Raw genomic sequence first — 25671 nt, 5'->3', positions numbered from 1 at the left:
AATTTAAATGAATAATTATACCTTTCAATTTTTCATTAATATATATAATAATTATATATTAATATAGTAACTTATATATAATAAATTATTGTGTTTATTAACATATTTAATGAAATTTAATAAATAGGATAAATTAAATCTTGAATTGCTTGGATGAATTGTGCAATTGATTCAATTAATAGCATTGATAATAAATTAATTAAGTGACTATCTTTAATAATCTATAAAACTTCATAGCGAATTTTACAGCTTTATAAAATTAAGAAAAAAGTCCAAAAAATCACAAAAAGGATAAATATGATTCTAGGCTTTAGAGAGCGCGACGTCAGCAAAAGTATAATTCTCCTTTATATATATATATATAGATTCATGTTAACGTATATATGACATAATTATTCATAATCAAGGAACTAATAAACTCAATGTATATTTCTTTCGATAAAATCAATATATCTTTAATTCAATTTTTTAAATGATGTACCTTTCTTTGTAATCATATTCTTCCAAAATATGTCGATACAAAATTTAATCAATTAACTAATAGACAACACAATGCATCTTTCTTTTGATAAAAGCAACATATCTTTATCTCATTTAAAAAAAAAAAACTGCACCTTTCTTAGTAATCATATTCAACCAAAATATGTCTATACATATTCGATTCTTTTAAAAAAAATTTAATCAATTAAAACAAATAGTACTAAATGAGAAAAAAACTAAAATTTATTCCCCATTAAATTACTAAAACTCTGGTAAACTCGCAGGATAAACGGGCATATCCGTAACAACCACACAATAACAGTTATAACTACTTATCATATCCACCGACACCGCTTTCCACTGCCGCAAATAAGCGGTGGCATCTATACTTTCAGACGACGGTGCACATTCTCAATCATAACGAAAAAATTGATTATCCCATTTTTCTCACCCTTTTCATTCCTAAGCCTATAACTCAAAAAATGCAAATAATCCTCTGACAAAAATCCTCCAATAAATCAAATGTTGGAACCTTTGCGATTCCAACAGTTTCGTTCCCCGAAGAAGTTTTGCATTGAACCGTCATCGTTAGATGACGTGCATGCATGGGAATATCAACGATCAATTTCTCGTTCCATGTAGAAAAACACACCTTCTTTGTCCATCTTTTTTGTTTGTTCGTTGCATGTTGTAGATTTTGTCTTGATATTTACGAAAGCATTCTTCTTTATCGGTTGCTTTCGATTATCAAGAAGATTCTCATAGGATATCGCCATTATTTCTAGCAAACGCGTTGAGGATGATGAATATGGCTTCATAGTGATGATAAAAAAAAACAAGAAAATCAAAGTATGTAAAAGTTTGAAGGAGAGAATAATAGAGGTGAATTTTATTCCAAAAATTAATCTATCAATATTCTCAGACATCACATCATCTCCAATCCAAATGCATCTCCAATGTTAGTGCCCCTAATAGTTCTAAGAAGATCCATGATATTTTCTCTTCTATTATTAAGAAACTAAATATAAAGGAAAAAATGATAAAACAAAGATGAGAAAATGATTCTTAAAAGAGAGAAATCACTGGGAGTTGCCAATTCAATATCCCTTCTAGGTGACTTTAAATAGGAGATTTTAGGTAAAGGGAGATGAAAGAATCAAATCACAAAATATTTTTTAGTTAAAAATAAAAAAATAAAAAAAACTTATCAATTTCCTACTTAATTATTGTGGCTTTTAAATTTCATCAGTTTACTCACAATAAATTTAAATCTTTAAGGCCTGACATATTATATGCTAATTAAAGTTATTTAGTAAATAAGCTATATTTAAAAATCCTCAAAAAAATATTAAAAATATCTAAAAAAAAAACAAAAAAAAAGATAAAAAGAAATGATGGCTTTAGAAGCACATGTCACATCAGCATCCCTATATCTATATCTATCTATCTATCTGTATATTATTTTTTTAAATAAATGAGAAATTATTTTAAAAAAAAATTATGGGAATATGAAAAGAGACGGAAAGGTGAAGAGATAATAACAAATTTGTAATTATGTGATGTTTAAGAAATGTCTTTTGGAGAAATTTTATATAGCATATAAATGAAAGAAATATGATAAAAATAGTCCAAAAAAAACCACAAAAAAAGATAAATAGCATTAGAGGTCACTCAAGCATGCCACATAGGATTAGTTAACATTTCTCTTTATATATATATATATATATATTGATTGGTGTCGAATTATTTAGATTACTACATTAACTTACCACGTGACTACATTGCCACAAAAATACGTCTTGGCTAAAGAAAATTTTTTCGATTCTTCGTGAGCATTGACTCAAAGGTGATTACTCAAACATCCTTCGTTGATAAATTATTTGTTGCATATAAAAATAACACTGTTTATATAGCTTGAAAACACCTTTTGAAGATAAATACTAAAATTTTACACATCATTTACGAAATTCCTAGCTTCATCATTAATTTCAAATATGAGATTCATGAAAAAGATATGGGCATGATTGCGAACGGCGGCTGATTATAAGTGATGGAAATAGAGAAGTAGATTGTGAAGGAAAATTGAGGGATGGTCAAGTTAGGTATTGTGAAGGCCGGACCTATGGCCTATTGGTTCGGCATCCGTTAAATCCAAAGCAGGTATAATTATATAAAAAATATATAAAAATTATTATAATATTTATAAAAGCACCCAATAAATCAAGAAGATAGCCGAGTGCTTTAATTTCTAAATGAAATCTTAAGATTTTAGACATCAATATATGTGTTTGAACCTCCTGAACACCCGCAATTTCTAAATCCTGCCACCAATATTGTGGTTATTGTGGAATGGCTGTGGTGACAATGTGACATGGTTAAAGTGGAAGAAGGAATGGGAAGTGAACATGAGTGGACTTCTTGAGTAAATTCATTTTGATGGAAGGTAAAATTAGATTTTTTTGCAAACTACGAATACAAAGTTATATCTTTCGCAAATCTTACGGAAGTGAATAACATGAGTGGATTTCTTGAGTAATTCGTTTTGGTGGAAGGTAAAGTTAGACTTTTTGCAAACTACAAACGCAAAGTTAGATCTTTCATAAATCATATAGATAAATCTGAAGTTTTTACCCATATAAATTGGTTTGTTAGTTATTAAAGAAAATTTCAAATCAAAATTATAATAGCATGAACATGGATGAGCCAACTCCTAATGGATGCGAAGTTAGACTTTCTCATAAAATATAAAGACAAAATTGAACCTTTTCGCTTAAAAGATAAAACTATGAGGAATTAACCAAAACATAAAAATAAAAACTAGAGAACACATGACCGAAAAAAAAAAAAAAAAAAACCTCTCCAGAGATTTTCTCCTTCTAGACACTTAAAATTTATTGGGTCAAATTCATATAAAATTTGAATTTGATTCATATTTTATTGGGCCTAAAATTAGTTTGGGCTATAAAAAATGATAAGTCCATTTTATTCTTCATCAAGGACTTCAAAGTCCATTATACTTGGAAGCCCAAACTCATCAAGTGACGTGGCACTCCAATCAAATCCAAGACCAATGAGACGCTGCCACATGTTATTCTTCATCAAGGATTTCAAAGTCCATTACACTTGGAAGCCCAAACTCATCAAGTGACGTGTCATTCCAGTCAAATCCATGACCAATGAGACGCCGCCACATGTACAAATAATGTGAAAATCTTATTCAAATCCAAGAACCAGTCAAAAGTCGCCAAGTACCAAAGTGACATGTTTCGACCAATCACAAGCAACCAGGCCTACCCCCTACAACTATAAATAGGGGGTAACATGATATGCTAAAGGTGATTCGGTAAGCATTGGAGGCAGCTTCTGCATTGACTACGCAACTCTTCAACGAATCGACTAACGGAGTTCTACCCAGAGGTCAACTCGACAAGACGAAGTGCTGTCAAACAATTCCTGGAGATCCAAACAAATTTCTGGGAGGCTCAAATCATCCGGAAGTTTGAGAATTACGCTACAAAGGCCCTCGAATTACGAAAAAGCTTAGGAGAGAAGAATCAAGAGAATAACAGAATTGTACCCACAAAATTATTTTAAATATAATTATTCTTTTTGTTTATTTTTATTTTTGCTTGCAGTTAATTTTCTGCACAACGAAAATTTGTTGCGAACAAATTTTGGCACGCCCAGTGGGACAAGTTCTGCTCTCCATATCTTCTTCCTGTAAATCAAATACAACTACTGCTATGGACTTCAAAAATACGAAAAATGTATCATGCAAGAACTATGCTACTGCCACATCTGATGAGCTCAGCCATGTTGGTCCTCTCACTCGACGCAAATTTAAGACCAGTGGTTGGGACAAATCTGAATACTTTACTTTTTTTAAGAAGGCAAAAAAGAGCAAATCTCATATGACGGCTGAAGCTGCATCTCTTGGGGGCAATTTGATGTCCTTTCTATGTGATGAATTCTCTCAGACTGGCGTCAATTTTAGTGAATCTGAAGATTCGACTGATTCACCAGCCTCAACAAAGGTCAACGCCTTGATGGCCGACGCAACTGATATGGATGAGAAGTTCGCAATAATGGAACAAACCATAGAAGTTTTGAAAAAATCTGTCGAGGATAAAGATCTTCAAATCGCTCAACTGATGGACAAGTTGGAGTCCTTCTCCCCTGGAGAATCGAGCCACGACCTTACTTATCCACCCGACTTTACTCCACAAAATAAGGAAGTCGATAAGTCACCTAGCAAGACTAAATCTCAAAAAGAGAAGCAGTCTACTTCGGTTGCTACTCTAACAGTTCAACAACTGCAAGATATGATTACAAATACCATCAAGGCACAATATGACAGTCCATCACAAAGTTTTGTAGGATACTGAAAGCCGTATTCTAAGCGAATCGAGGGCTTACCGATGCCAATTGGATATCAACCGCTAAAGTTTCATCAATTTGATGGAAAGAAAAATCCAAGGCAACACATCGCTCATTTCATTGAAGCTTGTAGCAGTACACATGATGATCTTTTTGTCAAGCAATTTATTTGCTCTTTGAAAGGCAACGCTTTTGATTGGTACACGAACTTGGAGTCTGAATTAACTGATTGTTGGGAGCAACTAGAAAGTCAGTTCCTAAATCATTTCTACAGTACCCGTCGTACGGTCAGTATGATAGAGTTGACAAACACAAGACAAAGTAAACATAAGCCTGTAGTGGACTACACAAATCATTGGCGAACATTGAGCTTTGATTGCAAGGATCAACTTTCTGGAACTTCCGCATTGAAGTTTGCATTCAAGGGATGCATTGGGGCCTTGTGTATATCCTTCAAAGAATTAAGCCTCGAACTTTTGAAGAATTAGCTACGCGCGCTCATGACATGGAGTTAAGCATTGCGAGTCATAGAATGAAGTCGCCTGTTTTTTATCCTAGAAAAAAAATCACAAAATTCAATGACTCATCAAAAGATCAAATTGGGGAATCTATGACGACAACTGTAAGTTCTAAGGAGGCCTCCACAAGACAAAAACTGAAAGAGAAAGCTCTAAAGCAACAAATGCAAGAAGTGGAAAATTGACTAACCTTGAAAGAATTACAAGCAAGGGTATATCCTTTTTTTGACTCTGATGTTCCTGAAATCCTAGACGAGTTGCTAGCCAAAGAAGTCATTGAACTCCCTAAGTCAAAGTGACCTGAAGAATCAAACTAAGTTGATGAGCCTAAGTACTGCAAATTTCACCGCGTTGTTGGTCATCACACCACAAAATGCTTCATCCTAAAGGAAAAGATCATGACATTAAAAGGGTTCAATTTTAAAAGTTCTACAACCCATGCGCTCTGCAGCATCATCAAAAGGTGGGGGAATCATCATGCTACAATTTGGAAGCTTTGACCCAATTGGAGTTCCAGCCTTGAAGAAAACAACAAGCAAATCAATGCAAAACGACTTCTCCAATGGCAAAAAGGGTGATACTTGGACATTGATCTCTCGCAAAAGAAAAAAATGTCAAAAGGCTTCTAAACTCCAGCTTTCAAAAGACTACCCAAGATCAAATGTATATCTGCTTCAACCAATGGGGGCAGTAAATACCAAATGGAAGTGCAACAATACTTCATTACATAGGGTTGGGAGGAAAGTTACATTACAAGAATTCTTCCCCAAGCTGCTCCTTAATTAAGGCACGACCAGAAATTCCATGATGCTCCTCGACGCACGAGCCTAAAATTTAAGTCAAGATGCTCCTCGATGCACGAGCCTAAAATGTAAGTCAAGATGCTCCTCGATGATGAGCCTAAACTGCAAGTTAAGATGCTCCTCGATGCATGAGCCTAAACTGTAAGTCAAGATGCTCCTCGATGCACGAGCCTAAACTTCAAGTCAAGATGCTCTTCGATGCACGAGCCTAAAATGCAAATCAAAATGCTCCTCGATGCACGAGCCTAAACTGCAAGTCAAGATGCTCCTCGATGCATGAGTCTAAACTACAAGTCAAGCTACTCCTCGACGCACGAGCCTAAACTGTAAGTCAAGATGCTTCTCGATGCACGATCCTAAAACACAAGTCAAAATGTTTCTCGATGCACGAGCCTAAACTACAAGTCAAGCTGCTCCTCGATGCACAAGCCTAAACTGCAAGTCAAGATGCTCTTCGATGCACGAGCCTAAATTGCAAGTCAAAATACTCCTTGATACACGAGCCTAAACTACAAGTCAAGATGTTCCTCGATGCACGAGCCTAAACTGCAAGTCAAAATTTTCCTCGATACACGAGCCTAAATTGCAAGTCAAGTCACTCTTCGACGCACGAGCCTAAACAGCAAATCAAACTACTCATTGATGCATGATCTTAAATTGCAAGTCAAATTACTCCTGGACCGCATGAGTCTAAACTGTGAGCGACTCTACAAAAAAAAATAGTAAAAGAGCAAAATAAAGAAAAGTATGAAGCTTGAATGCATATTTGGAGTCCCTTAAAGATTTCATCTTTAAAGCAAAAGGACTCTTCATTATCTCCAAGCAATGAAGTCTTCTCGACAAGTAAAAAAAAACTTGGGGTACTTTGAATATTGCTCTAGTCTGGCCTTCACCAAATTACAGAAGTGATGCGTCCCAAAACTTGAAGTAGAAGAAGAAATTCATGAAGTATCCAAATCTGACGAGAAGTAGAGTATCACAAGATTTAGGCTGCAACTTCGAAAAAGAACCTGAAAAAAGACAGAATTTCAATGATGGTGGTTTACACGTGAAATGTAGCTCTGTAAATCTACTTTCCAACGCAAAAACAGCAGCTGATTTTTATACTTTCACGTTGAGATATGGAGTTTATCGTGACGCTGGGCAAAGCTGAAATAACTAGCGAACCAAGATTAAAAGTCCATCTTTGGAGCAATATATGAGACGATTAGGATGAAATCTGATTGTGGTTTCCACGTGAGACGTATCTCTGTGAATCTACTTTCCAATGCAAGAAACGACACCTGATTCCGATACTTTCACGTCAAGATATGGAATTTCTCGTGACGCTGCGTAAAGCTGAAATAACTAGTGAACCAAGATTAGAAGGCTTTCTTTGGAGCAATATCTGGGACGATTAGAATGCGATCTGATTGTGATTTCCATGTGAGACGTAGATCTACAAGTCTAGTTTCCAACACAAAAAACAAAGCCTGATTTTGATGTTCCTAAGTCAAGATATCAGAGTTTTTGTGAGACTGCACAAAACAAGAAAAAAGTGACGAAACAGAACTATAAGTCTGATTTTGAAACGATACCTGGGCAAATCTGGTGATAAGATGAGTATGGTTTTCGCGTAAAACATAGTCTTGCGAGTCTACTTTCCAACACTATAAGCCATTCGTGATTCAGACACCTCCACAATGCGTTATGAAGCTTCTTCCACAGATGCGCCAAAGTGCCGAAAGCTCAATTGTGAAAAAAAAAAAAGCAAAAAGAGGAGAAGAACGGGAGTTGAATTTCTACTCATGCTGAATTACAATGATTTAAGGGGGTTTTGATGTCCTTTTATAGACTCTGAAAGGCCCCAATTTGATTTCAAAAAGGATTCTGCTGAACAAAGTTGTCTTCAACAAGAATTGAGACGTTTACGTGTCCAAAATAAGTCAAATTCCTAATCCTTTTTTAAGTGGGATAACATCATTAATCAATCCTATTAAAATTCGATGTAGGACTAATAGCCGAATCCTACATGATTTGGATATATTTAGTCTTAAACAGAATTTACACTGGATTCACGTTATTCTACCCGGATAATCATGACTTTGAGGAGTCGGATGTTGACAAAATGCTCAAGTCTTAAAAAAAAAATAGGGTTCGACAAATACTACAAATCTCGTCTCTAACAGCTCCGACAAATGAAACACCTTGACGAGCCTTGAAGTAGGGGGCATCTGTAAACACATAAAATTTATCGGGTCAAATTCATATAAAATTTGAATTTGATTCATATTTTACTGGGCCTAAAATTAATTTGGACTATAAAAAATGATAAGTCCATTTTATTCTTCATCAAAGACTTCAAAGTTCATTACACTTGGAAGCCCAAACTCATCAAGTGATGTGGCATCCCAGTCAAATTCAAGACCAATGAGACGCCGCCACATGTACAAATGATGTGGAAATCTCATTCAAATCCAAGAACCAGTCAGAAGTCGTCAAGTGTCAAAGTGACATGTTTCGATCAATTACAAGCAACCAGGCTTACCCCCTACAACTATAAATAGGGGGTAACATGACATGCTAAAGGTGATTCGGCAAGCATTGGAGGCAGCTTCTGCATTGACTACACATCTCTTCAACGAATCGACTAACGGAGTTCTGCCTGAAGGTCAACTCGACAAGACGAAGTGTTGTCAAACAATTTTTGGAGATCCAAATAAATTTCTGGGAGGCTCAAATCATCCGGAAGTTCGAGAATTACGCTACAAAGGCCCTCGAATTACGGAAAAGCTTAGGAGAGAAGAATCGAGAGAATAACAGAATTATACCTGCAAAATTATTTTAAATAAAATTATTCTTTTTATTTATTTTTATTTTTGCTTGCAGTTAATTTTCCACACAACGAAAATTTTTGCGAACACTCCTATTTCTTTTCTTTTTTTTTTCCTTGAAGATTATCAGTTTATAATTTTGAAAGTTTAATAAATTTTTATTTTCCAAAGACAAATTAATTCCATTCGCATTATAAGTTTTGGACAAATTATGCGAACAAAAAAATGAACGGAGGTGTTTTGATGTGAAAGCAATGCAAGATTAAAATGTTAATTAATTGTTTAAACCTAACTATCTAAGCACCATAGATTGTTAAATTAGTCATCCAATTCTCCATGCTTACTTAAATTCTTTTGGTGACCAAAGTAGTCATCATTAGAAGTAATTTTCAACGAAAATAATAATTCAAATTAGGGCCATCGATCTTCACTGAATAATTACTAGATGACAACAACACATTATCAAAATAATGACCACTGACTACACTATATATTATAATAATTTTGATGGCCATCACTCTTTATCAATGGGAGCATAATTAGATGAACCAACTAAAAGACTTATTACACTCCACTAGTCAGTTTTTGAGTTGCTATTTTGTTTTTGATTGATATATACATTATTGAAAACTGAAAAGTGACAATATAATGATTTAATGTACATGATATTGGTGGGAAGTGGGAACCAGTTCCTTGCCATATTTGAAATATCTAAGTTGTGAGTACTCAATTAGGTTATGTCACAAATAGTACCAACATTATTGGCAGTTGTCCCCTATTGCAAAGGAGTAAATAGTAATGCATCTTCCTGTTTGTAATCCTTCTATATATTTAAGATATGAAGTTTATGAGTTTTAAATTCTTGCTTATTTCGGTTAGTAGGTGTTAAATTAATAATTTATAGCATATATTAAAGAATTATTTTTAAAGAATATATATAAAAAATTTAAATTAAAGCAATGTGATTTTGTTGGATCCATACTATCAACTCTAAGTCCACACCTAACAACCTTTGTCTTCAGCAAGGAGGGACAACCTATGCATTGTTTGGTTGGAAAACAAGTTATTTCGAAATTATTAATTTCGGAATTAGTTATCTCATCCTCAAGGATGGATAAGAAAAACTTTAAAATTCCAAAATAACCAATTCCGATGTGAGTTATCCCATGTATTTTGTCTCAACCAGACATGGGATAAGCTCCACTTATCCCTCCTACCAAACGATCGCTAAGGAAATTAAGGGTGTGTTTGGTATATGGAAAATATTTGTCAATTTCTTTTTATGTTTTCGACTGATCGAAATGTTCTGAAAAATATTATTTTTTTTAAAGGAAAATAAGTCACTTAAAAATGAAGAAAATGACTCCTTAATAAAAGTAGGGAAAACAAGTTTCATAAGTGATATTTCAAGTTCATTATCGTCTCCTCACCAATCTAACACCCCTAACCCCCAACGCCACCACCTTCGAACTCCCACTCCTCACCTCACCCCACCACCATAGTGATGCTATATCGATTATACATAAATATTTTTGGGATAACATTATTTTATTTATTTACCAAACACTAAAAAAAAAAGAAAATAAGAAATTCGTTTGTTTTTCAATCAAACATTTTTCCTTCATACCAAACACATCCTAAAGGAGGTTCATTTTAGAGATACATTTTATAAAAATACATTGATATAATAAAACTTGCAACTTCATAGTTTCTTTCATCTCCATTCATAAATACTACTGATATTTATGAGAATATGACTTACTGTTCATTACAGTAAAAGGCTTGTTTTGACTCTTTTCTTTTTTATTTCTTTTAATTTTTCACTTATATTTTTATTGAAATTCGACTAAATTAGACTTTATTATATGCAAGTGGAACTTTGCTTGGATGGGTTGAGACGTTTAACTTAGTTTTCAGTGACAAAAAAGACGTATAACACTAATTTTTTATACGATGTCTTACAGAAACAAAGTTGCAGATTTTATTATTTTGTATACTGTGCTTAATTTGTTGGAATTACTATCTTTATTTGCTATATATAATTAGTAAAATTTAAAGCAATAATTGTTTTGAATTTCTTGTCTAACCTAACTAGGCTAAATGTTGCATGTTCCACTGTTCTTCTATTAATTTGGAAAATTTTACCATGTGTAACAAAACTTTGGATAAAAAGGTGTTTAAATTTTTTTAGAGTACATTGGACATCGAAATTTTGTATACTCTGCAATTTATGTTAGAGTTGTTGGAGGTAAATTTTGTAGACTCTACCGCAATTTAATTTTTGTTAGAGTTCTTGGAGTCTTGAGGTTATTCTATCCTTATGCCTATGAAAAGGGGACTTACTCTTTTGAAGAAAACATCTTGAATATTCCATAAATTCATGGGTATTCGTAAAAAGATCGGGATGTCCAATATCTCATAAAATCATGGAATATTTATAAAGATATTATCTTACATTCGAGAAATACGCTACTAAATCAAGAGAAGATCACTGTAAATACATCCAATGGGACCAAATTTGTCCTTTATCTCTTCTCTTATAAATCAAATATTTGTCCTTCATCTCTTCTCTTATAAATCAATCAGATCTGCAAATATGTAGCTGCAAGACTGTAAAAATGGCATCTCTATGGTTGTTACTTCAAGACTCACCTTTTGAGTTTCATCAATCTACATTCCGACAAACCTTGAAGTAGGGGCATTTGTACACATCAAAGTTTTGTGGACTCTCTCACAAGAATTCAATTTCGATTAGAATTGTTGGAGGCAAATTTTGTGGACTCTATAAGAAAATTGAATTTATGTTAGAGTTTTTGGAGGCTTGGGAGGTTATTCTACCCTAAACGCTATCTCATCATAAAATCAAGGGTATTCGTAAAAAGATCAGGATCTCCAATATCCCACAAAATTATGGGATATTCATAAAGAGATCATCCTAGAGAAATAAGCTACTAACGACCCTCAAATTACGGAGAAAATCATAAGAAAAAATCAAGGAAGGAACATATTTATTTGTGATTACAATTTATTATTCATCACCTTAAAAATTGTTGCAAACATACATATTAACAATAACTAAATGTGAAATTCAAAAGTAGTGATAGACTGATAATAATGCAAAATTTATACATAGTAAATAGTTTATATTTTAATTTAGTTGATGAATATATTATATATGCTTATGTACATTTCACATATTTATATATTTACATGTGTTCTTATTTCTTACTCCTATAATGTTAGATGAAAATTTTCGTATGATCTTTTACCATGTTTCCACGATTGAATTATTCGTAATTATACACTTCTTAGAGTGTCATTAATTAAGGAAAAATCGACAAAATGGCCTAAACAAAAAGGGGAAAATATTCATTAATTACGCCATTCTATCATTGAATGAGGACATGGGCTATTGTTGACAAAGTGAAAATGAAAGCTATAATATCATACCAAACACTTATTTAACTCTTCAATAATTCGCCTTTTATCAAGTTAGGTGCCTACTTGGTTCTTTTTTTTTTTTTTTTTTTTTGACTAAACTTCAACTATCGGTTCTCATGTCACGATAAATTTCACTCGGTTATAAAGACAAAATTAAAGAAAAGGTATGAAACGTAAAGAAATTGCATTTCACCGATATATGAAACTTCTCTACTTCTACTATAATTACTTAATATGCTCATTGAAATCGCCTCTAAAAATTAGGCAAATTAACTACTCTATAGTTTAATATCCAAGATAGCTCCACATTTCGCGATTATTCCTTGTTCATTTTTGGACGTACAATGCTTTTGATAAGTTTTCTTTTCTTTTTTTTTTTTTTAAATTTATACGTATCTAATATTGTACAAAAGTATCTTACTGCATTTTAGACTTTTTTTTTTGCCAGTTTTGGGGGAATGTTTTCGAAAAGTTTTTCTACTGAAACGTATTTGTTGATTGTTATGTCTAAAAGGTTTCATTGATTTATTCAATTATCTTTTCTAAAAGTATCTCTATGCACTTTTATTTTTTCTGATAAAAAGAAAAAAGTTCTTTCAAAACCTTCTCTATGAACTTTTTCGGATGATAGAAAGTATATAAGCAGTATTTCTCATGAAATGATTTTTCTGTCCACTAGGCACTAGTAGTGCAAAATATTACTCCATTATGCAACTTATAGCATGGACAAAAGGGGTTACTCAAATAATAAACATAACATCTCCGATCTTCAATTATAAAGTATAAACATAACATCTCCGATCTTCAATTATAAAGCTGTAAATTTGAATTCGGATCGAATCACCAACGTATATCAATTATCATGCGTATAAACTTCTATCCTTAATTATTAATTTGGTATGAGTAAAAAGTGTACCTACCTAAGTACTAGCTACTCAAACAAAGAAAAAAAATAGGCACGTTAACGTTGTCAAACAAGTGCAGATAATTAGTCAATTTATCAAAGATCTAACTTCAAAATCTAAAAAGAATCGAGTCAATAGTCAATGTTTTTGTCCATTCTAATACGGGGATTGGTTTCTTCTATGAAATACTCAATCAATTATTATTATATCTCATAAATTTATCTTTTTTCTTGATTCTAATTTTCTTCAACAAATAAAAGTTACTTTATGAGATACTAACTATTTTCTTCATTACAAATTATTTGTCTTACTTTCCTTTTTAACTTTGTTTAAAATAAGAAGAAGAAAAAAAATTCCTGACAACTCTATAATTTCAATATTTCCACATAACATATGATATTTTCGTATGTTTTTATATCATTAATTTAAAATTATAAAATTTAACAATTTATCTTTTTATTTTAAATTTTATGTCAACTCAAACTAAAACAAACAAACAAAAAATAGTTAAAGTGACTATCAGATATCATATTCGGTGTTCGAACTAGAGTAACCTCTAATTTGGTCAAGCAGTATATATTCTTATCTTAATTCATATGACAAATTTTCTTGATATAAGCTAATCTTTATAGATAAGTATATTTATCGTATTACTCCCTCCATTTAAAAAAGAATAATCTACTTTGACTTGACACAAAATTTAAGAAATTAAAGAAAATTTTTGAATTTTATGGTCTTAAATTAAAGTTATATCAAATGTACCAAAATATTTTTTAATCTTGTGGTCTTAAACATGTCACGTGAAAAATTGAAATTAAAGAATTGAAAAAAATTATTTTTTTTAAAATAAATTTAAAAAAAAGTAGATCATTTTTTTTAAACGGGGAAGTATTATTTAAGTACACTGCTTAAACAAACAGTATTGAACTCCCTGTAACATTAGAAAACTCCTGAAATTTACAACGGCCCCTGTCATCTGCCACAATAACAAAACAACACAGCGGACAAGCCGAGGAAAAGATGTCAATTTCTTATCCCACTCGATATAACAGCGCGTATATATTACTCCCGCCGACAAGTCACATCAAAATGTCTAGGACATACCGAGAACGTTCTACTGTCACTCAATAATTATGAGTGATCTACACGCGATATATTACTCGCGTGGTGTTACACCCATGTCAGTTTCTCGAGTTTAATAATTGCTCTTTTCATAAAGTGTAAACTATATACTCTAATTACAAAGATACTATAGTTTAATGACCCTCTCTCGCTCCCCCCACCCAAACCCAAAAAAACAAAAAGAAAAAACCAATCTACTAAAATTTTCATTACGCATGAAATGCAGTAGCAATAGAGCTAAAATTTTAATTAAAGAGATTTAATATTTGAATAAAATTAGCTGAAGGAAGTTAACATCAGCTATCGATACATAAATAATAATTTTAATTATGTATAAATAATATATATTTTCGTTAAAAAAAAAATTGGATGACCCGTGACCAAAGTCGGACTCCGCCTCTTGAATGCACCATTCTTATTCTACATTCTACAAAAAAAAAAAAAAAAAAAAAATTCATAACTTAAATCTATAACCTCTCATAATTTAAATTTGTAACTTATGCATAATAATAATTTTATCAATTATACTCTAATACTTTCAATATAGCAATATAAATATCTATCAACTTATTTCACGGTCATTAAGAAAAGTAATATTATCTTCTATTTATATTAATTAAGCATAATTTATTTTACATGATATTTAAAAAATTATTAATGAATGATCAATTTTACTACTTTATCTTTTATCTATATTAAATAAGATCAATTTTACTACTTTATCTTTTATCTATATTAAATAAGATAAAGATAATTTACTTAAACTTTCAAAGAATATATCAATTATCGGGATCAAAATAGAAAAAATTTAGTTAATTCTACCTCAATTTAGCAAGTGATCAATTACTTATGAATATTAAATTTAATAAGATGATCAAGCAGTATTAAAGGGAGAAAATAAGTAAAAGTATACTCTACTCTTAAATTACATTTATTTATTAAATATTTCTTCAGAATCAACCATTATAAAGAAGAAATAAGTTTTTAATATATAGAAGTACACTTGAAAAAACATACTGTTATAATTTTTTAGTACTTCAGTTTTTAAGATGTCATTTATTTTGAGGTAAATTTTTTCATTAAATTTGACACTTATTTTCATAGAGACTCATAGTTAAATGACCAAAAAAAAAAAAGGAAAAAGAAAACAGTGTCCAGAAGGTGGTGCATACTGTTTTCTTCTTCTTGCTTTCATCAACAACTTTTTGCAGTTTTGAGTGTGTTTGTTGTGTGTGTGAGAGAGAGAGGAATCCAATTCTTTTGTACAAAGACACCACCTTTTTGGGTCTTTTAGTACTGTAAAATAAAGAGGGTTGCACCAAAAAAATATCATAAGTGCATTTTGACAAGCTAAAAAAAGAGGAAGAAAAAAAAGGGTATTCTTGAAGCCATTGTTTTTGTTTTATTTGAGAAAGAGAATCTAAACTTAAGATATTCATAGTGGGAATCTTTTCGTTCTCTAATTTTTTTTTTTAAAAAAAGAAAGACCATTCTTTGGTTTTCTTGAAATTAAAGGTAAGGTCTTTTTCACTTTGTACCATTAAACCCCTCAGCTAAATTAGCAGCTAATAATTTTTTTATGAGTGTTATATGGTGTTCTTTTACCTCTCAAGTCTTTGTTGCATGACCATCCATTTTCTTGTTTTTGGTGGGGTGTAAATGTTTCTATTTCTCTTGGCAAGTGTAGTACTCTTTGTTCAACCAATTTTTTTTTTTTGTTGCTTGAAGGAATAATTTTTTGCATTTCAGTTTTTTTTGCTAGGATTTTAACATGTGGGGTATTTGGTCTGTTTCTTGGTTGCCCTTTTGAGGTACATCCTTCTTGGAGCTTTAGTTTTTTACAGTGTGATTTTTGCATTTGCCATCAGATTTAACCTCCAGGGTGGTGGCTAGACTTCTGCAGATTGTTACTATATCTGTTTGTGTTCAGATTTTTTAGGTTGTTTATCAAAGTTCAGAAGTTTGGTTCATGTTTTTGATTTTCATTTTGTCTTGTTGTGCTTTAGTTTAAGCTGCTTTTAATTTTCTTTATAGCTGTAATTATTTGTGGGGTGTTCCCCTTCTGGTTTCATCTTTATTGCTATGATTATTCAGTCTTTTTATGGACCATATAGTGGGCCCATTGCTATATTTCCATGATTTGATTCTGTTTCTTGCTTATTTTCTGTTTTCAATCTTTTCTTTCCATGCATTTTCTAGTAAAACTTGAGTTAATAAGTTGAACATAGGAGATTTTTTAATTTTTTTTTTTTTTTGATTGTAGGAAAAAGAGAAAAAGAGATACTCCATTAGCAAAGAAAAATGGTTTCAAGGTCATATTCCAACTTACTAGATCTTACTTGTGGTGATTCGCCAACGTTTGGGCGAGGGGGTAGGAAGCTTTCGAGGGTAGCAACTGTAGCTGGGGTTTTATCTGAGCTTGATGATGAAAGTAGAAGTAATGCTTCTGATGCTCCATCATCAGTTACTCAAGAGAGGATGATAATTGTGGGGAATCAACTTCCTCTTAGAGCTCATAGGAGAAAAGATGGTGAGGAAGGTTGGAACTTTAGTTGGGACGAGGATTCGCTTCTTTTACAGCTTAAAGATGGTCTTGGTGAAGATGTAGAAGTGATTTATGTTGGTAGCCTTAAAGAAGAAATTGACCTGAGTCAACAAGATGATGTTGCCCAAACATTGCTCGAAACGTTCAAATGTGTACCAGCTTTCATACCACCTGAGTTATTCAGTAAATTCTATCATGGTTTCTGCAAACAGCATTTATGGCCTTTGTTTCACTACATGCTTCCGCTGTCTCCAGATCTTGGTGGTCGATTTGATCGTTCGTTGTGGCAAGCTTATGTCTCAGTGAACAAAATCTTCGCAGACAAAGTAATGGAAGTCATTAGTCCTGATGATGATTTTATTTGGGTTCATGATTATCATTTAATGGTGTTACCAACATTCTTGAGGAAGAGGTTTAACAGAGTGAAGCTCGGATTCTTCCTCCATAGCCCGTTTCCATCGTCTGAGATATACCGGACTTTGCCTGTAAGGGATGAAATTCTACGAGCACTCTTGAACTCTGACTTGATAGGCTTTCATACCTTTGATTATGCAAGACATTTCCTTTCATGTTGTAGCAGAATGCTTGGGATTTCATATCAATCCAAACGTAGTTATATAGGATTAGAGTACTATGGCCGCACTGTTAGCATTAAGATTCTGCCAGTTGGAATACATATGGGTCAACTTCAATCAGTGCTGGACCTTCAAGAGACAGTAACCAGGGTTGCAGAGCTGCGAGATAAATTCCATGGTCGGACAATTTTACTTGGAGTTGATGACATGGATATATTCAAAGGAATAAGCTTGAAACTTTTAGCCTTTGAGCTCTTGCTCACTCAGCATCCTGAACAGCGGGGTAAATTGGTCTTGGTTCAAATTGCAAATCCTGCCAGAGGCCGAGGAAAAGATGTGCAGGAAGTCCGGGCTGAAACTTATGCAACTGTAGATAGAATTAATCAGAAATTTGGAAGTACTGGATATGAACCAGTTATCTTGGTTGATAAGCCTCTTCAGTTTTACGAGCGCATTGCTTACTATGCTATTGCAGAGTGCTGTCTTGTTACTGCAGTAAGGGATGGAATGAATCTAATACCTTATGAATATGTTATATGCCGGCAAGGAACAGATAGGCTGGATGCTACCTTAGGACTGAACCCCACAGCACCGAAGAAGAGCATGTTAGTGGTTTCTGAGTTTATTGGTTGCTCTCCATCTCTCAGTGGTGCAATAAGGGTCAACCCCTGGAATATTGATGCTGTTGCTGAAGCTATGGATTCTGCTTTAGTTGTCTCCGAGGCAGAGAAGCAAATGCGTCATGAGAAGCACTATAGATATGTGTGCACTCATGATGTGGCATATTGGGCTCAGAGCTTTTTGCAAGATCTTGAAAGAGCATGTAGGGATCATTTGAGAAGGAGGTGTTGGGGTATTGGATTTGGCTTAGGATTCCGTGTGGTTGCTTTGGATCCGAGCTTCCGGAAACTGTCAGTTGAGCATATTGTATCTGCTTACAAAAGGACCAACAATCGTGCAATTCTTTTGGATTATGATGGTACAATGACAGTGAGAAACTCTATCAGCCAGGGTCCAAATGCAGAGGTTATTAGTATCTTAAAGAACTTGTGCAGGGATCCAAAGAATATTGTGTACATCGTTAGTGGAAAAGAAACAAAAACCTTAACTCAGTGGTTTTCTTCGTGTGAAACACTAGGACTTGCAGCAGAGCATGGCTATTTTGTGAGGTAAATCTTTTATATATCCTTTAATTACCCGTGTTGATTTCTACTATTAACCTCCAAACTAATAGATCATCAAGTTGATTTGTTCCACTGGTGTAAAAAGATTGTGGCTAAAAGTATAAGATGTGTGGCAAGTGTTCTTACTCAAAGTACAGAGCTTGCTTCAAGTTGTCAAATACAGATTAAACGGAAAAGTAAACATTAAGAATGAGAGAAAGCAGAATTGATATAGGCTTAAGGAGAAACCTGATAAGGAGTGCTAATAATATTTTGGAAACATGTAACTAGGGTCTAAATGCTGTCAGTAAACTGGAGGTAGACAGCAGCTTGCTGTTCAAGTTTTATGTGAAGATAAATTCCACTTTCTATATCTGTCTTTCTGCTACTAGTTGACTAACTAGATGGCATAGTCTTTCTGTTCCTTCGTTTTGCTGGTGTATTATTTTTCGTTGGTTCTTCGTTCTTTTTTTTTTGTTTTGCTGGTGTATTACTTTTCGTTGGTTCTTCTTTCTTGTTCATACTTTCTTTTAGGCCTTAGGGTGGTCTCTGCCACCAGGGGAGGGTCACTGTAGTGTTTAAGATTCTTGAACACCGTAGAAGAACACCGAACCAAAGAGTTGGAGTGAGTTCCTACTTGTAGTAGGCAAACTGGCTTTATGCAGCCATTGACTGTGGCAGTTAACCATTTTTAGGTTCATTCTGTTCAGTAGCAAAACTGGTGGCGGTCATCTAGTGGCAGAGACACTGTTCCACAAGGGATGTCATCTGACACCTAATGCAGAGCAAACATATATATGAGACTGGAAGTAATGTCTTAAAGTTGGAACTTCTGTAGCTTCAGACTAACCCCATGCAAAGAGCTGTAATAATAAACCGGCATTGCTTGAATAAAATCTTGTGTACTCCATTGTCCATAACCTGTGCTTACAGGTCTCAGAGGTCACACCTCTAAAAGATATGACTAGTGAACATTCAATACAGACTCCGCTAAACATCATTTCAATTTCTTTCGTCTCTTTTCACAATAAGTTGTTTCTCTACATTTGAAAAGACTCTTTAAGTCTTTCAACTTTCAGCTAACTTGGTTTCCATCATTGGACCAAAAGGCTAACAACATGAAATTATTCAGTATGATCATTATTTTAAACTGTTTTATATTAAAAAAATAAAAAATAAAAAACTAAAGAATTGTTTTTAGTCCCTCGTTAAAAAAAATGTTTCATCTTCTCCAGTGGATGCTGGTGTTCTAAATTTAACTCATGACTGACCAAATCAACAATGCCAATCGGATAAATAACACAGTGCAATCTTTAAGCTTTACTTCTCAGAATAATCAGGATATCCAGTTGTGCTGGAAAAGGTAGGGTCTTATAAAAATTAGATGTTGATCAGTCCATGCTACAAAAGTGCTTAAAAGCACCTAAAATAAGTTAATCCAAACAGGCTCTGAGTAATTAGGGCTAATTGCTTTTTCACGTCCTTGTGGTTGTGTCAAGCACCAGTTAAAAACATCGAACTCTTCCACATGAGACATTTCAACTCCTTTTGGCACAAATTCATTGAGCTCAAAAAGAGCTAGCCCCAACTACAAGAGCCAACTAAACTGTTCAATCTTCATTGGTTGAGAGGTTGAGCGAGAACTATACTTATACTACATTGCTGAGCATGCAAGGTCCGTTTCAGTGGGACCATTCTATGGAATATTTTTATGGATGCTTATGGATGTCACTAACTATAATTATTCTCAAGGGATGAAGGACAACAAGAACAAGATTTTCTTGTCCATTTGACACACTTCAGTTCAAGGAATGCTGAACTTGATGGTGTTTCAGATTGACTTAATGAAAGTTTCTAAATTAATTTGTTGCTTTGGCTTTTAGTGACCAGCTGTCCAGCTGTAAAACAACATATTTCTTGCGGTGGTTGTAAGTTTTAACTATGGTTAACTTGGAATCGGCAGCTTCTATGGTGGAAGGTGCCAGAGTTTTGTAGTGGTGAGCATGTGTTAGCTAACACTTTACTAGAGTTATTCAAGGGTAGAGCAGTAATATATGAAAATCAACCTCTTGTCATAACTTAGGTCTTGCTCATATAATGTAATAATTGTTCATGGTGAAAACAGAAGATCTTAACTGCCTGAGTGTCTAGCAATAATTTCAGATTTTACAGTTTACGGGGAGCTGGTCGGGAGGAGTTAATTAATGCTTTTGCTTAAACTTTCAACTCTCCATCTGCTCTCGGTGCTTGATGTTCTGTTTTCTCAATGAAGCTGAAACAATTCTTTTTTCAGGCCAAACCGTGATGCCAAGTGGGAAACATGTGTTGCAGTGGGAGATTTTTATTGGAAGCAGATCGCTGAGCCTGTAATGAGCCTCTACACAGAAACCACTGATGGTTCTTTCATAGATAGCAAGGAAAGCACGCTTGTTTGGAATTACCAATACGCAGATCCAGATTTTGGCTCATGTCAGGCAAAAGAGCTTCTAGATCACTTGGAAAGCGTTCTTGCAAATGAACCGGTTACAGTTAAGAGTGGCCATGACATTGTAGAAGTGAAGCCTCAGGTGAGCAGTGTGATGTATTTTTCACATTTCTCACTTGGAACACTTGGACAAATCCGTATCTGGTGAAAACGTCTAAGAATCTTATTCATTCTAGTCTACAACTATTTTGACCTGAGAACCTCCTTTTTACTGTGTCTAAAAAACTTCAATTGAGACCATCCATGATTAGCACATATTACTGACCATATAAGAGTTGCTTACAGCCTCTTTCTCAGCCAGTGTTTCAACGGAATAGAATCCACCTCTTTTTTCAAGCATTTGAGCTATTGCGGCAGATAACCGGTATAACTTTGTTTATCTTTACCAAAATAAAAACAGAGATATAACCTTGTTTGTTGCTTCCTTGTGAAAAGTTTTGTAGTAAACCAACAATACTGAACCCAAAGAATTGGGCATATAGCGGAACTTTCAATAAATGTGATCAACTTTATGGTTTTATTTTGCTCACTAATCATATTTGGGAAAGTTAGTTTGCTGTTTAGAGCTCAAACGTGATCTGTGAAGAGTTGACAACTCTATTTAGAACTAAGCATGCTTTCTTGAAATAGCGTATACACACAATAAATCATGTCCACTCGTAAAGGTACATGAATCATCTTACCTTACTTTGATTTCCTGAAGTCTGAATTATAGAATCGTGTCTCTTTTTATGATTCGAATTTCTTGTCCATTTTATTCTCATCTACCTTACTTTGATGGTTTTGCTTTGCCATGAACGTTCATTTTGACCTCCTAGGGTGTCAACAAAGGTCTTGTAGCAGTACGTCTCCTAGAAACAATGCAGCAGAAAGGAACGCCACCAGATTTTGTGCTCTGCATAGGGGATGATCGATCAGATGAGGATATGTTCGAGGTGATAATGAGTGCTGTCGCAAGTGCCTCACTTTCCCCCGTGGCTGAAGTGTTTGCTTGCACAGTTGGCCAGAAACCAAGCAAGGCTAAGTATTATTTGGAGGACACTACGGAGATTCTAAGAATGTTGCAGGGCCTTGCTTCTGCGTCTGAGCATTCTGCTAAACATGTTTCGGTATCTCCTCAGCGCGTAATCATCGACAGAGAATAGGAAGATCAAAAACACACAACATTGATTTTCCTTTCCTTGGGGTATTCTGTCTCCTAGAAATAGGATTTTTCTTTTGTTTGCTGATTGGTTTAAGGTATGTTTGGTGTCAACTTCTACTGGAAATTTAATCATAGATAGAAGATGTAAAAATAGCTAATTCATTTACTGCAGCTTCGTGGACCATCTTTTATTTTTATTTTATTGGTCATGTTGAAGTGAACCAGCCATCTCAACACTTTCAAGGTTCAACTGTGGGGGTTCGTGGGTCAGTTTTTCTCCCATACTAATCGTCTGTTAGGAATTTCTTTCTTCCTTTTTTTTTTAAAAAAAAAAACAAAAAACAAAACACTTCTTTTAAAAAAAAAGATGGTGTTTAGTAAACTTGTAAAAGTGGGATTAAAAAGGAGCAGAAATAATTTTTCTTCTGCTGGAAAATAGTAGGATATTTTTGTTTTTTTAGAAATATCAGAATCAAAAAATTATTTTTTTATGATAAAAATATATTTGTCACTTTTACACCACCACCACCAAACACAATATATATTTCATATTTATATCATAATTTTTTATTTTATTTGATGATTTATATATTACTACTTTAGTCTTCAATCCTTTTTTTTTAAAATAAAATTGAATATATCATTGAAGATGATGATTGAAGAGTACGTAGCTTTTTCTATTATTATTATTATTAATGATAGTAAATGACAGTTTTCTATTATTATTATTATTATTAATGAAAATAAATGATAGATTAATCACGTTGCAAGATCAAATGGTATTTTGACTGCATTTAGTTATTTGTTTCTCAAAAGTACTTTTTGAAAAAGATTATCAAAGCACGGTCTATTTATAAAAAGCGTTTTTCAAATAAATTTATCAAATACAAATTTTTTTATCAAAAGCACTTTTTTGTAAAGCTATTTTATAAACGCGTTAGTTTTCTAAGAACAATCTTAAACGGGCTCTAAGGAGCAATCAAAATTTGTAATCACTTTTTTTGTTATTCATAGTGAGTTCTTCAAAAAGAATTTTTCACAATAATCTTCTTCTATTCGAGGAATGATGATCATACAAAGGAACTAATCTAAGCATAACGTTCTCAATTCTCAAATACAAATGTCAAAGAAGAGATTTTTCGGATAAGGGGTAGGATTTGTTTAACTGGATATACGAAATTACGAAATTGAAATATATATTGCATGCAAATCTTTCTATCGAAAATGTCTTTGCTTATTCAAAGGATTTCTTAGTTAAAACGATTAAACTAATTAAGTCAGATTTTTCAAATACTAAAAAATTAAACTAAACGAATCAACTTTTCTTTATAGTCCTTATGTCCGGATCAAAGATCAGAACAGATGAGAACAAATCATCTAATGTTTCTCTCTGTTGGGAATTAAACCTGAGATCTCATGGTGACTCAACCAACTTCATTGAATCACTTAGCCACACCCTGAATGTTAACTTTTTATTCATCTTTAGTTTGTTGATTTTATTGTTTTTTTGTCCAATGGGACGGTAAAAAGGTTTCCGATGAAAAAGCCATTGAACTAATTTTTTAATTTTCAATTCGATGTTTGATGTCTGCATTAGAGTCAATTAATTAGTTATTGCTCCACCACATGATTTGTTGGTTGTTTTTTTGAATTTTACCAAAAAAGAAAACACATGTTTACAAATCCTTTTTTAGGACAAGTTACTTAAAGCTGCACCTTAACTTACATTATCACATCAATCCCACCCCCTTAAAATAATTACAAAAATTCTTTCTTATGCTTTCTCTCTCTAAGACTTCCATACATCACGATTTTTTCCCAAATCCAAAACTTCGATACATCACAACCTTTTTCCAAATCCAAAACATCAATACATCACATCCTTTTTCCAAATTCATTTCAAACACCCTTTTTTCCCTTTTCTCTCTTGCTCTTTCAAAGGGTCTTCAAGCTCAAAAAGTCATGCCGAAACTCGGCGAGGAACCACCACAATCAACACCGTCCATGACATCATCCTTCACCACCATCACTGCGCCATCAATCTACATCCATTTCCGATGCGAGCTTTTCGAACACGACCTCCTCCCTATTCCTAAACTCATCTTCACCGACGGGGCTCAATCTTTTCTTTCAATTCGTGATAAACTCTTATCCCAATACCGCATCAAGTTAACTGTGAAGCGATTATGAAATCACTGCAAATCTCAAATGAACATGCGCGACTTATAATGTGTTTGATTTGATGATGTTTTTGTATATTTGGAGTTATAAAATTTTTGACTTTCATATTAGTATAAGAGAGTTCAAGCCATGAGAAATTGTGGAGTTGGAGATTTGACAATGGAGATTGAAACTGATGATGTTAATGAAGATACATAAGACCTGTGGCGGAGCCACAGCTGACGAAGGGTGGTCAGATGAACAGCCTTCGTCGGGAAATTTTTTCGAGTATAAAGGTTAAATATAAATATTTATGGTTATATACATGTTGTTGCACACCCTTAACAAGTTAGAGAAATATAGTTCAGTGGTCAAGAATGCACATTTCCGCATCAACAACCCAGATTCGAACCTTGGCAGATGAAGTAGTGCTTTATTTTCTTCTTTGCCCAAGGGAAAATATGAATACCCTTTTATTTTCTTCTTTGTCCAAGGAAAAATATGAACACTCTTGACCAAATTTCTTTGTCCAAGGGAAAATATGAACACCCTTGACCAAATCTGGCTCCATCACTGCATAAGAATGAACATTGACCAAAAGTCTGGCTCCGCCACTCATAAGAATGACGTATTGTTAAGTGAGTTGGAGATACACTAGAATGATGTATCTGGTAGGAAAAGACAAAGAAATACATAATGTGATCCTACATCAATGTACAAAAGCTATTTATCTTACAGAATATTAGGTTACATATACATAAGAAAGATATTTTTGGTTGAAAATTTACAAAAACCATGTATCGAAATATTTTGTGTTACTAATACATAAGATTATGTATTTGAATGTATCTTGTGATATTAATACATAAGAGTTATATATCAGCACTTATGTATTAGATGATGATATATCGCAAGTTTTAGTTATGTATCACGCTAATAAAAAATAAATTTTTTATATATTGTATGAAAATAATTTATTTTAATATAATTCAGTACTAAACAGTTAAAATTTATGATTATTATTTTTTTAAAATCAAAAGGACAAATCCATTATTAATATGTGTAATAACTAATAAGCAACTATTGTTTGAACAAGAAACTAAAAATAAAAAAAAGAGAACAACTGTGTCAAAGCAACAT

At 33.3% G+C, this 25671-nt stretch overlaps 1 protein-coding gene and 1 pseudogene across 9 annotated transcripts; one reads left to right on the top strand and one right to left on the bottom strand.

Annotated features, from left to right (window-relative positions):
• Positions 1-616: 616 nt before the first annotated feature.
• LOC107866036 lies at positions 617-1624 on the bottom strand (annotated as a pseudogene).
• Positions 1625-15375: 13751 nt separating this feature from the next.
• On the top strand, positions 15376-22592 carry LOC107870708 (alpha,alpha-trehalose-phosphate synthase [UDP-forming] 5). Of its 9 annotated transcripts, XM_047394776.1 has the most exons (5): positions 16075-16136; positions 16209-16270; positions 16723-18748; positions 21036-21309; positions 22046-22592. In XM_047394776.1, the coding sequence occupies exons 3-5, from the start codon at positions 16761-16763 to the stop codon at positions 22370-22372; spliced, it is 2589 nt and encodes an 862-aa protein (XP_047250732.1). In that variant the 5' UTR covers positions 16075-16136; positions 16209-16270; positions 16723-16760; the 3' UTR covers positions 22373-22592. The 9 variants fall into 9 exon arrangements, with proteins under 9 accessions (XP_047250741.1, XP_047250745.1, XP_016572806.2 ...); XM_047394785.1 differs by lacking the exons at positions 16075-16136; positions 16209-16270 and adding an exon at positions 15376-15525; XM_047394789.1 differs by lacking the exons at positions 16075-16136; positions 16209-16270 and adding an exon at positions 15526-15620.
• Positions 22593-25671: the final 3079 nt, after the last annotated feature.

Source organism: Capsicum annuum, chromosome 1 (assembly GCF_002878395.1).
Source record: "Capsicum annuum cultivar UCD-10X-F1 chromosome 1, UCD10Xv1.1, whole genome shotgun sequence".
In the NCBI taxonomy this organism is placed as follows: Eukaryota; Viridiplantae; Streptophyta; class Magnoliopsida; order Solanales; family Solanaceae; genus Capsicum; species Capsicum annuum.
Note: the sequence above shows the minus strand (reverse complement) of the source record. Positions and strands in the feature narration are given on the sequence as shown.

What these genes read in the sequence shown, in the direction of transcription:
- LOC107870708 (XM_047394785.1), top strand. Translation starts at nt 16,761, where the DNA reads ATGGTTTCAAGGTCATATTCCAACTTACTAGATCTTACTTGTGGTGAT. An exon ending in GAGCATGGCTATTTTGTGAG is followed by an intron (nt 18,749 to 21,035) that starts GTAAATCTTTTA and finishes TTCTTTTTTCAG; the next exon opens with GCCAAACCGTGATGCCAAGT. An exon ending in TTGTAGAAGTGAAGCCTCAG is followed by an intron (nt 21,310 to 22,045) that starts GTGAGCAGTGTG and finishes TTGACCTCCTAG; the next exon opens with GGTGTCAACAAAGGTCTTGT.